Source organism: Eublepharis macularius, chromosome 8 (assembly GCF_028583425.1).
Source record: "Eublepharis macularius isolate TG4126 chromosome 8, MPM_Emac_v1.0, whole genome shotgun sequence".
NCBI lineage: Eukaryota > Metazoa > Chordata > Lepidosauria > Squamata > Eublepharidae > Eublepharis > Eublepharis macularius.
Window position 1 is genome coordinate 26,741,385 of NC_072797.1, and position 17,540 is coordinate 26,758,924.

The 17,540-nt window shown below is 43.2% G+C and overlaps 1 protein-coding gene across 2 annotated transcripts in view; it reads left to right on the forward strand.

Moving 5' to 3' along the window:
- The window catches only part of NNT (nicotinamide nucleotide transhydrogenase), a 79,549-nt gene extending 68,241 nt beyond the window's left edge, over positions 1-11,308 (forward strand). For both annotated transcript variants that reach the window (XM_054986797.1, XM_054986798.1), the window contains exons 20-22: positions 3,817-3,935; positions 4,663-4,778; positions 9,295-11,308. In XM_054986797.1, coding sequence (XP_054842772.1) covers positions 3,817-3,935; positions 4,663-4,778; positions 9,295-9,444 — 385 coding nt within the window. In that variant the 3' untranslated portion in view covers positions 9,445-11,308. The remainder of the gene's footprint in view (positions 1-3,816; positions 3,936-4,662; positions 4,779-9,294) is intronic.
- Positions 11,309-17,540: the final 6,232 nt, after the last annotated feature.

Genomic DNA, 17,540 nt, shown 5'->3' on the forward strand with positions numbered 1-17,540 from the left:
AAAGCCCCCTTGCTGGGGCTGCCATAAATCAGATGCAACTTGAGGGCACTTCCCCCCCCCCCACGCATGCACACGCGTGCGCATACATGCGCGCGCACACAGGTAGACTACACCTTTGACAACACTTGTTTTTTTAAAAAGATGGAAAGACAAGAAAGGGAGGAGTGGAATGAGGAAGGATGACCATGCAGGAAAAAGATTAAAAGTAGATCTTGAGCTGCAAGCTGGAGTTAAAACTGAGAGTTTTGAACAGTGTGCCAGTCATGACTGACCACACGAGTGGGAAAGCACCCTGGTTTTGTGGTTTCATCTATTTCTTTAGTTTAGGCTTACTTTTGTCTCGCCGTTTGACATGGCTGCCAAGCTGGTCCTGAATCTAGCCATCTTATAGGGCTCTTCTCCCCCCACTCTTTTCATATTCAGGAGCAGAGGAGCCCCCACTTCTGCTGGCTGCCCAGATGTGTGCCGCCGGCTATTTTATTGCATAAAGCTGGAAGGAATATGCTTTTGCTACACTACTGTAATCAAAGCTCGCACACCCAGCTTGTCACATAATTTGTTTGTTTCAGGTTACTTGAGGATCCACAAATGACAATCTTGTAGCTTGTGTCCAAGTTACTGGGACATAGGTGATCCTCCTGAGTCGCATCCGCTTGATGCCTCTCTCTGTGCTCAGTGACGCTTCTGAGCCTTGTTAGATGTTGCAAATTTGCTGCATAACTTTCTCCACTGACAATTCTGCCTCTGGTTATTCTAGTGCACGCAGTCTTGCTCCGTTCCTGGTATGCACTCAGTTGACAGGCTTCCTAGAAAATACTCTTCTTCACCGGGATTACAATATCAGTGGACGCATATGAACACACTTGGTGCTTGTGGTTGTTTTGATGTGAGAATCAAAGTTCAGGGGACCCAGTGGAAAATCTAGGAAACTATTACGGGAAAGAAGAGAGAGATCAAGATGGGTAGCCATGTTAGTCTGTCTGTAGCAGTAGAAAAAGAGCAAGAATCCAGTAGCACCTATAAGACAAAATTTGTGGTAGGGTATGAGCTTTTGTGAGCCGCAGCTCACTTCTTCAGATACCGTCTCTGAAGAAGTAAGCTGTGATTTACAAAAGCTCATACCCTACCCCAAATTTTGTTAGGCTTATAGGTGCTGCTGGACTCTTGCTCGTTTCTACTGGGAAAGAAGAGATTTGTAATCAAATTGTTCTTATCAGGTTGCAGTGAGCAAATCTGACTTGGAAGCTTTTATTAGAGGATTGTTGATACTGCATAGTCTACTCTGGCCTATTATTTAGGGCTTCCTTGCCTGGGTTGCTTGCAGTTCCCTTGATGAGCTCTAATGGGGTGGTAGGACACAGGCTCCAGTAACCACCAGTAACCTATGGATAGTCTAACACAGAGAGGCTGTGCTTGATTAATTAAGAAGTTTGGGCAGAAAAACCTAGTGAGTATGTGAATGTGTGCACAGAGGTGCTTGTAAGAGATACTCTCAGTTGTCTTCTCTTCCTACTCTGTTTACAAGCAGTAATGATATTAGAAATAAAATCCTATTCTCAGCTTCTCTTTCGGGTGAAGTCCAGAAATTGCAGTAGTCTACACATGTGTGTATTAAATACTTTGAGCATAGTTGGGGAGGATGCAAATCAGCTTTGTGATAAGAACTGCTTAAATGTCATTTATGTTAGAAATAAAGGCAAACTTTCTTTTTAATGTGGGGTTCAGCATAAGAGGTCTAATATCTCCTAAAAACAGACGGCATTTCAATGGGGCTTCTGGAAGGGAAAAGGCATGTCCACGAGGCTTAAATTACTGAGTGGCTGGCTGGCTCTGAAATCTTGAGCTTCATAATATTGTTACCTATCTGTTTTGCTATTCTGCACTGGGTTCTACAACTGGCCTTTGTTAGAAGGATTGCAGTGAGATCCCTTGAGCGTTCTTGGAACTGTGAATTGTCTGTAGATACACTTTGCAAGCAGAGAGCCTAATATTCATATTGGCTTTCAGTGTGGCAGGAAGTTACTTGGATGCTTTTACGCAATAAGTTGAGAGAGTCTGCAAGACTCCCTATATAACCTATTACGAGCGCTCTTCTTGGACGTAACCATAGTGCAGTGATGAATCTGCACTGGTAATAATATTAATCATGCTTCGCTGCAAACGGGAGTCTGCAACCAAGGTTTGAAGCTGCTATGTACATTCTGTTTGAAGCCACCATAGTTGGACGTAGCGCTAGTTTCAGATCTAATGTTGCACCTTGATAGGCTCCAAAAAAATGAGAGCAAAAAGCATGCAGCCAGTGACCTGTTCTGTTAGGAAAGCTACTATTTGTGCTGGGCCTATTTGTTCCCCATCGTCTTTTTCACCATCACCAAAAAAATTAGCTCTGAAGAACTTCCAAAGCCTTGGGAACAGATTTACTTAGTAAGATGCTCTGCACTGTGGGAAGAGTGTGATAAAAATATTATTCATAAAGAGAACTTTAGATTGCAGTCTGGAACTCCCTGCTTGTCAATATCCATATATCATTACAGTTGTTTAACAATTTTGGAAAATGTACCTCTTTTCTGGAACTTTTTAGTTAAAATCCTTTTTGTGTCCCTTCCTCTTTTCTTCTTTGTATTGTCTTAAATTGCAAAACCAGTTTTTGTATGACTGCTAGTGCATAAGTGATTTATACCTGCTGTTCTTACATAACACTACAGACTCATCAACTTCTGGGATTGATATGCAGTGTAAAGAAGGTTTTTATGGTCATAGTGAAGTTTGGTGTGTTAGAGCGTTAATGTGATACAATGGTTAGAAGGCTGGATTTGGACTGGGGAAGCTCGGTCCATATCCCCACTCTGCTGAAGTTCACTGTCTGACCTTGGGCCAGCTGTCCTGCTTTGGCCTAACCTGCATGACGGGATTGCTGTGAGGGGGGAAATGGTGGCGCGATGGACCATCTGTGCCAATATGAGTGTAAAAATGTGAGTGACAGATTAATGACTGGGGGAAAAGGTGAATGAAGCATTGGGAGTTATGATGTGAGGAACTTAAAAGTAAAACAGCAAACATCGTTGTTGTCATATTAATCTGAGGTGTATTCAGAGAAAAATAAACAATATTTCTGGGTTGATAGACGGCTTTGGAAATGTTACAGATATTATGTAAGAGCTAGCAGTGGAAAAGAGCAAGAGTCCAGTAGCTCTCATAAGATTAATGAAATTTGTGATAGAGTATGAGCTTTCTTCAGATGAAGAAGTGAGCTGTGACTCAGGAAAGCTCATACTTGTCGGCCTCCCACCTTTGGGGTGGGGAAGGTTCTGCCCACCACTGCACCTTGTTAATTTATTTTATTTGTATATTGATTTTAGTTTTTGTTTTTATCGATTTTAACTGTTCACCGCCCAGAGCCCCTGGGGATGGGCGGTATATAAATTGAATAAATAAATAAATAAATAAATAAATAAAATACTCTGCCACAAATGTTGTTAGTCTTACAGGCACTACTGGACTCTTGCTGTTTTCCACTGCTACAGACAGACTAACGCGGCTAACCAACTGGAAGATGTGAATGTCCTTTTAGTGAGATTTTTTTTCATTCCAGCGGTATTGCTGAAACATGGGGTAGGTGTTATGTTGGGGAATGATGCTTAGAAGGAGCCAAAGGTGGCTCCTTAGCCACTGAGTGAGAATTACAGATCCCTCCATATTGGATTTCTATCTCTAAAGTCCTAGCAACAACAGCTTTGTTAATGAGTAGACTTTAAAGCTCCGGAACACTGTGTTCTGCATATGCAAATTCACCACCTTTCCCTCCCACACCCTTAGATTTGGCATTCATCCTGTGGCTGGTCGGATGCCTGGGCAGCTCAACGTGCTCCTTGCAGAAGCCGGAGTCCCATATGATATTGTCCTAGAAATGGATGAGATCAACCACGACTTTCCAGGTAAGAGAGCGGGATAAACTGCTCTGTTTTTGCTGCCGTTCGTTTGGCTTTAAGTTGAACACATGAAGCTGCTTTATACTGAATCAGACCTTTTGGTCCATTAAGATCAATATTATCAGCTCAGACTGGCAGCAGCTCTCTGGGGTCTCAGGCAGAGGTCCTTCACATCACTTAGTATCTGATCCTTTCAACTGGAGATACGGGGGATTGAACCTGGGACCTTCTGTATACCAAGCAGATGCTCAGCCACTGAGCAACAATCTTTCCCAAGTTTTTCCTAAAATATTTGATTGTGTGTTGTCTTGTCTTTTCTATCATAAGCAAGGCCCCCTGCAAAACATGTTGGCATAGTATATATTTGACCATAATATATATTTTTTAAACCCACCAGTCCAAATTACGCCGTTCTTCTTAAGCACACTGTTCTTCTCTAGCACAGACTCTAAAATCATTCTGGCAGTTGCTTTGCTAAATACCTGTGTTGAGATTTTCTATGCTGCTGTTTGTTAATTGTTATGCATTTGGTTTTTAAGATGTGAGGGTTAGGGTTAAGAATTAGTTTAAGGAAGGGCCCTCGTTTGCAGGTTTTTAGTCCCTAAAAGAAATTAATTAGGACTGTTCGATATTGCCACAAGCAAGCAGCTGCTAATAGATGGAATTTTAGTTGTGTAGTTCCTAATGTTTTTTTACGTCCCTTTTTTTACCTTTTAATTTTCTTTAATTGCAGAAACAGACCTGGCCCTTGTTATCGGAGCCAATGACACAGTTAATTCAGCTGCCCAGGAAGATCCAAACTCTATCATTGCAGGAATGCCTGTGCTAGAAGTTTGGAAGGCAAAGCAGGTGGGTTAACAAAATAGCATGGTAGGAATTCTGTGGTCTTTTCTATGCACGTTAAATCATTTGAGAGTACTGTCTCCATATGTCTCAGTCTGCCTTTTCTCAGCTTCTACTCCTGAAGTGTTTTCCTAGGGTAGGTACAGCTAGCAAAAATGGAAGGCAGAAATTTCCAGATTCATAGTGATAATCAGTGGCTCAGGAGCCAAACGTGGTTCTTTGATATGCCACATGTGGCTGTGTTCAGCTGTGATCCCAAATGTTGCGCATGCCCCATGTTCTAGGAGAATGGGCAAGACCATTGGCCAGTAGGGCTTGTGGTTAACACCTTAAAACATTGCTGCCAGAAGGACAGGAAAACAGGTAAGCTGCCTCCCTTAGCTGCAGGGCTTGAACTAAAGATGGAAGTGAAGGGCCCATCTTTTACTTTGACTCCCCCACAGCCTTATCCATAGCCTCCATGCACTCGTCCTAGCATCTGGGCGGCTGCAAGGAGGAGAACAAGCTGGGCAGAAAGGAGAACAAGCTGGCCAACAGCCATCTGGGAAAAGAGCAGGCTGGCTGCGGTGAGGTGGCGATGCTTTTACTTCCCTTTCTCTCCAGCAAGCAGGTGCCTTGGCAGTCTCCTCCGCTGTACTTCTGTGCCTCATGCTTAACAAAGAGAGGCAAGGGCAGAGAAGGAAGCCCTTCCCCTTGCTCCAAGTTTCAGCTGTGGTGTGGAGATACCTGGCCCTACACATGCAGAGGTTCTCTGGTAATTAAAAAGGTTATAGGTGTATATGTAATATTAATATTAACATCTTAATACTGTATGTGTGTGTGCTTGGAGTGGTACACCGGGCAGACAGTAGTCGTGGCTGTTTTGGTCAACAGTAATAGCGAATGTGGCTGTGGAGTGAATACCACTCTTGTCGAACCTGTTGCCTTTCACTATTGCCTGAATTGTTCTCCTTGCGAGTAAGAGAGTGGGGGGGGATGAGCGGCAAGGAAGGTGGCTATACGTGAGGGGTAACTGCAGGATAAACCTCACCAATGTTTACAAGGCTCTTTCCTCAAGGTAGCAGATGAGACTGGTGCTTTTAGGTTCAAAGACTAATGTTTTATTAGAAGAGGAAAATGCACACACACACAGGAGCAATAATAAATGGTTGCACACGCATACAGAGTCCTAGGACGCTAGGCAGAAGGTGGAACAGAGTGAAGGGAGGGGAACTATATATACCGATTGGAAGTGCAGAGCGGTCCATGGAGGAAAAGAGTAGCTTCAAACGTCCCGCATTCTCAGCTAGAGGATAGAGAAGTGTCCCCAAGGGTACAACACTCAGATCTAAAGGTGCAGAGTACACAGTTTGAATGGGGCAAAATCCCTGGTTCTTACAGGGCTGAGGGGAGCCCCCTCAGCCAGCAAAACAAAAGACTGTAAAGGTCAGTCTCTGGGAACTACAAAGGCTTGATTACTTTGATTACTTGCTGCCGGGGTGTGTGTGAAAGGAAATGCAAAATCTCTCCTGCTGCCTCACAAAAGGGGAAGTTTGTTAATGAATGCCAATGGAGCTAAGTTGATGAATTTAGAAATACAGGTTCCCAGAGAAAAATAAACTTACTGGTGCTGGTTGATTGATCTTCGATCTTAGAGTGGGGATTTCATCATGGAAGGAGGGTATCGGAATGTGCTAAGTGGGGTGACTCAGCGAGACCCTGTCTTATCACAGCTCACACCCGTAGCTGGGAAGGCAGTAAATCAAATCACCCCGGTCCTCTGCATTCTTCACGAACATTCCTTTCATGCCTGCATCTCCTGGGCGGGATTTAGCAATGCTGGCTGAAATCCCCTGTTGCAAATCAGGCTGCATTAATCCAGGGGTCCTGTGATTTTTATATCACAGATAGCTATTGAACAACTATTAAATATGGTGGAGGCAAGAGTTGATCGCTTACATCACCACCTGGACATGAGCCCTCCCAATTCTGCCCACAACTAAATAGAGGAACTACTGTTTTACCCAGTTTTAGAGGAGTCATCTATGATTTTATGATTTAAGCAGCAATTGCTTTGGTCCACACCACTTTCTTTGATCGATACGGAAGCTTAGCAACCAACATATCTCATACTAACAGAATGGGCAGCAATTCCCATCGTAACAGTTCTCAGAACAAGAGAGTCAGCAAAAAGCACAGTTATTTCACACACATTCCCCTGTACCAAGTGTTTTTTATATTGCTAATACTATCTTACCTGGATAGCCCAGGCGAGCCTGATCTTGTCAGATCTCAGAAGCTAAACCGGGTTGGCCTTGGCTAGTAATTTGAAGGGAGCCCTCCAAGGGTTGCAGAGGCAGGCAATGGCAAACCACCTCTGTTAGTCTCTTGCCATGAAAACCCCACCAGGAGTTACCGTAAGTTAACTCTGACTAGAGGGCACTCTCCACCACCAATACTATCTAGAAATTGGTGGCGCCTTATGTACTAAAGTATCCCATGTAAATTGTTGATACTTTCATTTGTATAGTTGTACATTATTTAAACTAATGCATGGAGTTCTAAAGATTAAATGTATAGGGAACTATATTTGACTACAGATAAATTTCACTTACGTGTAACATTCTCAGTCTTAAAATTACACTCTTGTAAAGTAGGTGATCGAAATAAGGGTGAACTTTAGTTACGGGCCAAAGGCTTTTGGTTTATCATTGGGAATTAGTGGAAAATATCGAACGAATGGTCATGTCTTGTTCTGGACATTTACTAACCTGCCATTGTAAATGTCACTTATGATGAAAGTGAAAAGGAAATTTAACCATTTAGGGTGTGTGTGTGTGTGTGTGTGTGTGTGTAAGAGAGAGAGAGAGGGTGTGTTGTGTGTGTTCTGGAGCTAATGATACATAAAGATACGACACTTCCTTTAGCCTCCCAAAATGTTTACTGATAAGCTTTAATGTCAATATTAGCAAAGTTTCTGGCATCTACTTTTGTTTTTTGTTTTAAAAAGCTGGTGGGGCTGTCTTCTGTCCTCCTTACTTGCTGTATGTGGATCACTGTTTAAATTGATGGGACCTGACCCGTCCCTCTCAGCATCAGTTTTGTGGAACGAGGGTTCCCATGTGATTCCATAATATTGCTTAGCAGCCACAATCTGTGTCCCATCTTCTTGCTCCTTCCAGATGGTGTAATATGATGATTGGTGTCCATTAATGAACTATGTATTGCCTCCTTCCTCACCCTTTGGCAGTGCTGAGCATGTTCTACAATCAGAGACTTTTGGCCTTGCATGTCAGCTATCTTCCCCCCCAACCCCCCCTTTTTTCCTTTGTACTCTCAATATTCCATGCTTCATGAAGCTTGCCAGGTCTTCCTCTGGACATTTTTTTTTGAGAGGCAAGGCTCTAGTCTTTTTTCCTTTATTTTAGTTAACAAAGTCATAGTTTCTGCATACCTGTGGAAGTCCCCTGAGTATATAGAAACCCCCATCTCGTCTGTGGGTGGTCTGCTTGGTAAGAGCCATTCTGCTTGCATTGCATACAGAGATAGATGGCCTGCTCTGCAGAGGTTTCATACATTATGCATTATCAGACATGGCTTCTAGCCATGGCAACTAAAGGAAACCTTTATATTCCCAGGCGAGCTTTATATATCAAATGCTTTCAGAGTCCAATGTGTCAAATTGGTCAGCGTATATCGTGGAAAGAATGAAAGGCATGGGTATATTTGTGGACTCAATGTCTATGTTAACATCAAATGCCACATTTTATCAAATTAAGAGTAGGTTGCTAGATATTGAGTGCCAGGAGTTATATACCCTGGCTACTAAAACCTGCTCTCCCCTGAGCTTTGAAATCCCTCTCACTGTAGGGAGGATGGCTCCATATTTATCTTCCCTGCAGGTGCCACAACTTCGTGGAGCATTTTCTTTGGCCATGTGCAATACTATGCCTTCGGCCATTCTACATGGCAGATTTAACAGGATAGCCTATTCAGCTAGATGCTGTTTATGTGAACAAAAATGTGTTGAGTCAGTTACACATGTTCTTTTGCATTGTCATTTGTACGCTGATATACGTCAAACATACTTAAAATCTGTTTTAGCTGGTATGATGGATTGCTCTGACTCTCTCAAAGTCTATAGACTATTGAACGATTCCTTTCCTGACGTCGCCGAGAAGGTGGCCAAGTTTCTCCATTCTGCTTCGAAGTTGCGTCAAAAGATATCACGGAAATAAGCTATAAATGTATCTATGTATTTGTAATGTAGTATCCTTTTAACCTTGTTTCTCTTTTTGTAAGTAGATAACTTGAATTGTTGTTATATGCCAATAAAGGCTAACTTGACTTGACTTGACTATATTCCCCGGCAGCAAACCTCGATGTTCCTCTGCTAGGAGACAACATCAGCGGAAGGCCTTGGTCTCTATCCTGTTTGTTGATCCTGCCGCAATAAGTTAGGCACTGTGTGTGAAACAGGATGTTGGACCACTAGTATGATGCAGGAGGGATTTTCTTACATTCTTAACTTTTCTGTCTCCAGGTTATTGTTATGAAGAGATCTCTGGGTGTTGGCTATGCAGCTGTGGATAACCCGATCTTTTACAAGCCCAATACTGCCATGCTTCTAGGAGATGCTAAGAAGACCTGCGATGCCCTGCAGGCCAAAGTGAGAGAGTCCTTGCAGATTTAAAAAAAGCAGCGGCAGCCTATCCTTTGGCCAGTACGAACAAAAAAACTCTCCGAGTGTTGTTATACATCAAGGTTTGTAAGACAGTGAAATGAAAGCTTAGAGAGAAACAAAGGTCCAGAAACAAAGTAAAAATGTATGCAAGAGTGTGAGAAATCAAACAACAAAGTGGAAACTAACTCTCTTAAAGGGGCCACAACCTGGAATAATTCTGTTTTTGAATGCAGTGCATTTCAGAGGAATTGTTCCTTGGTGTAAGACAAGGACACTCAGGAATTGGGGGCGGGGGGGGGGGATCTGTCCATTTAGCGTGATGAGAGACCAAAAGAAAGTTGCCGTCATTTCTCAAAGTTCTTTGGCTTCTCTTGCCATTGGTTTCAAATAAACGTAGGATCTAATTTGGTTTTTCATTGTCAGATCTTGGACCCCTTGGCTGGATATTTCAAATTTTGCCTGTATTTGTAACCTTTTAAAGTTTTTTTTTTTTTTTGAAGAGGGGGAAGGGTACTTTTGAAATGAATTTATACATTTCCTAATGAGAGAATGATAAGATGCTGGAAATGGGCACTTATTTGTCCAATGTACTTCAGATGCTGGAAAAGGCAATGCAATTAGAGAGTTGATCCGGAATACTTTTAAAAATAAATCATGTGGACGACAAGGAAACCCAGTATGCTTTGAGAGGGGGGGGATTACTGGTCTTCCTTTTTAATCTGTTTAAGATACATATTGAAACTCTACACTTCAGTGGTAAATTGGTTTGTTTTATAGCTTCCAGTGCAGCCTTCATTATGTTTAGTACACTTGAGTGGAACTCAGATGTTTGACTAATAAAATGAACTTGTCCATGTTTTGCCTAATGATGTAGCAACTGTTTGGGATGACAGATGCAAAATAAATAGCTGTGCTTGTGTTAGAAAGCTGTAACATCTGGGAAAGACAGACTACTATGACGTGATTAAAACTAAGACCAATGTGACGGTTTGTTAATCTTGATCTTTATCAGGACCTTCTAAGTTAATAGCAGATGAAAACTGTCCTTTTAGCTACCTCCTGTTTTTGTATGGTGAGGATCCCATACTTTTAAAGCCCGGAAATGTTAGTGGGTAAATCCAGCAATGAGCTTTTCCAAGTTCGCTGAACCAGTGGGAATATGTGCTTTCTCAGTTCCTATCCATTTCACTGGGACTTGTGCAGAAGCAGCACTCTGATGGATTGTGCTGAACAGCTCATATCCAGCCATCTGTGGACTTTGCAGAGCACAACTTCCAGCTTCCCCCTCCTCCTGCAACTCACTGAGCCCCCTGAAATTTTGTTCTGGGGTTGGAGGGTCTGTCAGCAGACCTTCAGGGAAAACGTAGGGGTTAAAGTGAGCATCGTCAATGTGAGGCGGTCGCTGGTGGGGAATCAGTCCCCTCTTCCACAGGCAGAAATGCTATTCTGTTGGAGGAACTGTATGATTGGATACACGCATGTATTTAGAAATCTCGCTGTTCGGCAAGAAGCACTGAATAGGTTATTCTGCTGCATAAAAATATTTGAGCCACAGTATTCTAATGTAATACTTTGGGCAGCTATATTTCAGTAGGACCTGCTTGGGACCTGAATTTGGTTGCATTGCTATCATACTCTTCTCTGCAACCTGGATGTTAAATGTGGCTGAGAAGAAGAGCACCGATTAAGTTAGTCTTGGAACATTGATGGCTGCAGCATCCAACGAGTTCTAAAATGGCTCTCTTCCTTTTAGTTTGGAGATATCAAGTGCTTTGTAAGTGGACCAGAAGTACCATTGTTAACTTTAGAATTGTGTTTATATTATGAAATGAGAGAGAATTATTAAAAAAAAATAAAGCTAACAAAATCCCAAGTTGTTTCATGGTTATTTTTCTGGTATCTGATTTTTCTTCCTTACAAAATGTAAATGGAAACTCATGTGACATCAGATTTGCAAATTTTTGTATGTGGCTGTGTTACCTGAATCAGTCCCTGTGACAGAGCCAACACTGAAAACTCTAAAAAGCAAGCTGAGGTTCAAGAAAGGATCTTCTTAGCCCATTGCATACATGGGTTCAAATCTGGCACAATAAACTCTCAAGATCACCAGCAAGTAACTTTATTACCCTATTACCAAGGCAAAAGTACAGCAATCCATTCATGATTAAATGCTCTGTTTTGTGTTAACCTTTAAGCTAAATAACAACAACAACAACTGCACTTACATACCACTCTTCTAGACAGACTAGTGCTTCACCCAGAGTGGTGAACAAGTTATCCCCACAATACAGCTGGGGAGCTGGGGCTGAGATAAGTGACTTACCCAAGGCCGCCTAATGAGCTCATGGCAGTAGTGGGATTTGAACCAGTAGAATGCTGATTCGCAGCTCAGCTACTTAACCACTGTGCTATAGCAGCTCTCAATGCCCAGTTAAAGTTACTGTTAGCCCAAATTGTGTTCCTCCTGGCTTGTCTGGAGCATACCAGCCCAGAGGAAGAGGAGTGGGTAGAAAGATGAGGAGAGTTAGATTTTGGAAAGAGAAGAAAATGGGAGAGAAGAAAACATTCTCTGGAGGGTAAGGGTTTGATGGTGGAAAAGTGGAAGTCCAAAATGGTCATACCATGTGTGCCATTGGGACAGCAGGAAAATCTATGTATGAAGTGCTCTGGAAGGCTAAACAAAGGGACTTTGGTTATTGTTCCACTGTAGCATTCAGACAGATATTTTCCCCTTTGGGGAACATAGCCCCAAACATCTCTCCCTTCCCCTTCTTTCTTAATTGAAGTGCCAGAATTCTGGAGAACTTTTCGGTTGTACACTGTGGCTTGAATCCAGTGGAGTATTTCTGTGGGTGGAACGATTTCCATCATGCAACTTCCCCCTTTTCCAACCACAAGCCAGAATTACCACCTGAAATGATCTCTTGGGTTCCCTGTCCCACAGATACAGCATTGGGGAGGGGTGGTACTTGGGTCTGCAACAGGAAGGGGGAGTCACAAAAGCTGCACTTTGTGTATGAAATCCTGCTGCTTGTGGAAACTTGATTGGATTGTGTTAAGTTGTTTTGGTTGATCCTAATAAAAAATACCACATGACTTGCTTCTGGATTCTGTGGTCATCCCCCCCACCCAAGGAATTGTAATACAGTGCTTCACTTCCACTGGTCTAGTTTATTTTAGGGGAACTATGTAGGTCACAGCAACAATGGCAGCTAGTTCTTTTCCATTCCCTCAGATGCAACCAACAAATGACCCAATTGAAGTCCTTTTGTTGCTACTACCTGTTTGTGTGTGCGCGCGCATATGCGTGCATTGAGCAGCTTCCTAGACCTTTTAGGAAAACCACAGTCAGAATTCAAATGATGGGAACTCTTGTTGATACTGGAGGGAGCTTAAACATGCAGCTCCTGAAAGCTGCTAGTTTTTACTGGCTGCTGTTCCAGCAACTGGACTGGCGGTGCCCAAATTCTTCTGTTCTCATGGCCGTGACTTGCATGATCCAGCTGGTCTGAAGTCATTTAGAAGAAACAAATAATTGTATTAATTAGAGCTTTGGTCTACAAGCATGTGATTAGTGCTAAATGAGAGGTCCTGAATGCCCTATCACAGCTGGGTCTAAAGCTAACAAGCGGTCAATGTTTTACTACTCCTGTACCCACAAATAATTGAATTGCAAAAAATATCCTTGTAACTAAGATGCACTTTTAAAAGAGGGTGGCTTTTCCTTTCAAGCGAACAATCACAAAACCTTTTCTAAAATGGCATTTTTTTCTTCATGGGATGAATAATGAGAGTGATAAATGAAGGCTTAAAAAATCAAGGAAAAGTAAACCGACCAATAATTTCTACTAATTTGTCTCTATCTTATCCCCCCTGTCCCACCAAACAGTTCCCCTGTGGTTATACTCTTAGCAATTATTTTGTAGCATTGATATATTTCAAGTTCCAAGATATCAGCCCTAATTTAAACATGGTTTGTATGGGGAAATTTCCCCCTTTATTCTACACGCTGAAGTTCTTAATATCTTTCTGTGAAAGTAAATTGCTTTGTATTATATCCTCCTTTCTGGAAAGAACGGGGATAATAAGATGTAAGAATACTGTTGAGTTGTACACCTCAGAATATGGTTTTGTGGGCCTAATGTGACACCTTAAAAGACATTCTATACCTTATAAAGATTAAAGTATCAGAAAAGCTGTGAGTCTCCAGCTCCCACTGTGTGTTTACCTTTAAATAGGTGCCTAGCTGCTATCTGATCCATGCCATGCTAACCTCAGAACTAGACTACTGTAACATGCTGTATGTAGGGCTGCCCTTGAAGGCTACCTGGAAACATCTGCTGGTGCGGAATACTACAGCATGTTTACTAGCAGGAACAGAGTGGAATGTACATATACCAACTTCAAGAGCACTACTTACAGCTTATTTCTGGGTTCAGTTCAAAACGCTTCATAGCTTAAGGCCCTCATCTCTTCAAGACTGCCTCAATATAAACTCCTGTAAAGCAGCCTAGGGTTGTCACCTCTGGATTGAGAAATTCCTGGAGACTTGGGGGGGTGAAGTCTGGGGAGGATGGGATTTGGGGATGGGAGGGCCCTTAGCAGGGTATAAGCCAGTTTGGTATAGTGGTTAAGAGTGGCAGGACTCTAATCTGGAGAGCTGAGTTTGATTCCCCACTCCTCTGCTTGAAGCCACCTGGGTGATCTTGGGTCAGTCACAGTTTCTCTAAGCTCTGTCAGCACCACCCACCTCACAAGGTGATTGTCTTGAGGAGGGTAATAACACACACTGTAAACCACTTGAGTGGGTGTTAAATTGTCCTGAAGGGGGCAGTATATAATTTGAAATGCCATGGAGTCCGCCCTCCAAAGCAGCCATTTTCTCTAGTGGAATTGATCTCTGTCATCTGGAGATCAGTTGTGATCCTGGGAGATCTACGAGCCCCGCCTAGAGTTTGGCAACTCCAGCTCTGTTTGGGTCAAGGCCTGCTTCAGACACAATCTCACAAGCAGATAGGAACATGGTCTCCTCAGGCTAGAGTGACACTAAAATAGAATGACCTTCCAGAGGATGTTAGAAAGGCCTCCATTTTGACCCCACTGTACGGCAAAGCTATTGTGAAGGGCCTTTTAAAATAATCTCTGCTGTTGAGTGGCTATGCTGGATATCTGTTGCTTACATGTCTTAGCGCAATGGGGCTGTGGTTCACGGGTATGCAGAAGATCCGTGGCATCTCCAATTAAAGGCTCAGGCAGGAAGTGATGTGGAAGGCATCTACTGGGACCCTGGAGAGTAGAAAATACTGACCTTGATGGACCAAGGTCCATCAAGTTTTGGTCTTGGTCTTGGTCTTGGTCTACAAGACCAAGGTCTTGTAAACCTTGATAGAGGTTGACAAGATAATGCACGGGTTAGAGAAGGTAGAGAAAGATGTGTTTTTCTCCCTTTCTCACAATACAAGAACTCGTGGGCACTCTATGAAATTATTGAGCAGTCGGGTTAGAACAGATAGAAGAAAATACTACTTTACACAAAGGGTGATAAACACATGGAATTCGTTGCCACAGGAGGTGGTGGCAGCTACAAGCATTGCCAGCTTCAAGAGGGGACTGGACAAATATATGGAGCAGAGGTCCATCAGTGGCTATTAGCCACAGGAGATAGATGGTATTCTCTTTGTGGGGAGGTGGTGCTCTGTTGTCTTGGTGCTGGAAGGAAGGCAGTGGGAGGGCTTCTGGTGTCCTGGCCTCACTGACAGTCCTTTAGATGGCACTGGATTTCTAGCCACTGTGTGTGACAGAATGTTGGACTGGATGGGCCACTGGCCTGATCCAACATGGCTTTGCTTATGTTCTTATGACCAGTGGTCTGATTCTGTATGAGACAGCTACATGTGTTCATCCTGTGTGAAGTTGCACCAGTCGAAAACCATTGAGATCAGTGGGCTTAGGTTGGAGTAAAATTGCCTAGGATTGAACTGTCAGAATTATATTTACTGAGTTTAGGAGTATGCATTGGTTTTAGTTTGTATTATGCACAATACTGTGCATTAATTCTGTAGCTCATCTTGGATGCCTTATGGAGAAGGGAAGGATATTTTTTTAAATAAATAAATGGATGGAGCCTCTTCTGCCTTTCGCCTCAGATAGAAAATGCTAGCAGGGAGAAGGGGCTGATAAAGGGAGGGGTCTGTGGCTCAGAGCCAAGCTACAAGAGACGAATTACGTAAGGCGGAGCACGTGAAGGGAGCACGTGTTTTTCTACACCAAAACAGGTGCTGCACCACTGAGAGCTAAGCTTCAAGAGACGAATTACACAGCACGGGAAGGGAGACACAATGTTAGCAAGGAAGCAGAGTTTTAAAAGAGATCTGAAGGCTGTGTCAATTTCCCCTCTCTACAGAGCAAGGGAGATGGCTGCTCAGAGGGTGAAGGGGAGGTGAAACTGACAGAGCCTTCAGAAGGCAAAGAGGAAATTAACAAACCCTCTGAGCAGCATCTCCCTGGCTCTGCACAGAGGGGAAATTGACGAAGCCTTCCGGATCGCTTTTAAAACTCAGCTTCCTGGCTAACATTGCGTCTCCCTTCACGTGCTGTGTAATTCGTCTCTTGAAGCTTAGCTCTCAGTGGTGCAGCACCTGTTTTGCATGCAGAAGTCCCTGGCATTTCTTGTTAAAAGGTCCAAGCAGTAGGTAATAAGAAAAGGCCTCTTATGCTGGAGAGCCGCTGCTGGTCAGAGTAGACAATGCTAACCTTGGTAGTACAATTGTCAGACTTAGTAGAAAACACTTTCACATTTTCAATGTGTTTAGATGGGTTCTTTTGCACAGCTGCCGACTCTGCAGAGCATGTGCAGGGCAGAACTAGCTTCCCCCCTCTCCCTTACTGAAGAAAGCACAAGGCAGGTGACAACTGAAGAACCCTGCCCGAAAAGTTCTTGCTTGCCAGACTCCTGCGCACTCCTGTAACCTGCTCTCGACTTGGGTTCCTGCCCTTTTCCCTGTCTCGGGTGAACATGTGGTGCTCCAGTTGTGAGACTTCCCAAAAGTGAGCTCAATACAAAATTGGTTAATGGTTTGACAATCTGCAATAAACAAACTGCAATCTGCAATAAACAGTAATAAACCTGTTGCATAAGAAAACAGATGCCTTTGTAGCAAGAATCACCCCAAATACTCCTTTGGAATCAAAGCAGATTAATCAGCTTTTAATACCACCAAATCTGATGGAAAACACAACTGAGGTAAAGAGAATGATGCACCCTTGCTGCCTTTTCAGAGCCAAGCTACAAGTGACGCCTTATACAGGTTCCCTCAAGTTTTGATGGGAAGTGTAGGCGTCCTGGTTTTACAGCTTGGCTCTCCATTACAGCTGCAAGACCAGGATGCCTACCTTTCCCATCAGAACTTGAGGGAAGCTGATAAGTGTCCAACCTGTGTCAGGCGTCACTTGTAGCTTGGCTCTCAGTTTGTTTTCTAACCCACATTAGCAACTATGTCAGCAACTCTGGAGAAAATGCCCTGACCCTTTCATAGAGACTTAATGTGTGAAAGCCCGTTTGGTGTAGCAGTTAAGAGTGGCAGGACTCTAATCTGGAAAACCGGGTTTGATTCCCCACTCCTCTGCTTGAAACCAGCTGGGAGACCTTGGGTCAATCACAGCTCTCTCAGAGCTCTCTCAGTCCCACCCACCTCACAGGGTGATTGTTGTGGGGATAATAATGACATACATTGTAAATCGCTGTAGTGAATGTTAAGTTGTCCTGAAGGGCAGTATATAAACATAATGTTATTATAAATGGGCAACTGAAGCTTTTCATGGCATGGATAGTTTTAGGTGGGTAGCTGTGCTGGTCGGCAGTAGAACTGCAGGATTTGAGTCTGGTGGCACCTTAGAGACCAGCAAGATCAGCATGGACGTAAGGAATGTCTCCTGGTAAATAATGTCACATTAAATCCCTACTAAAGCAGCAGGATGTTATTTCTCCAGTCAGTTGGAATCACTTCTAGTCACAGGGCATAGTAATTCTGGATTAATTGTGCTGGGTTACAAGGATATAATTTTCAACGTCTGCTGCCTCTGGTGTGCTGGACTGTCTCCCAGAG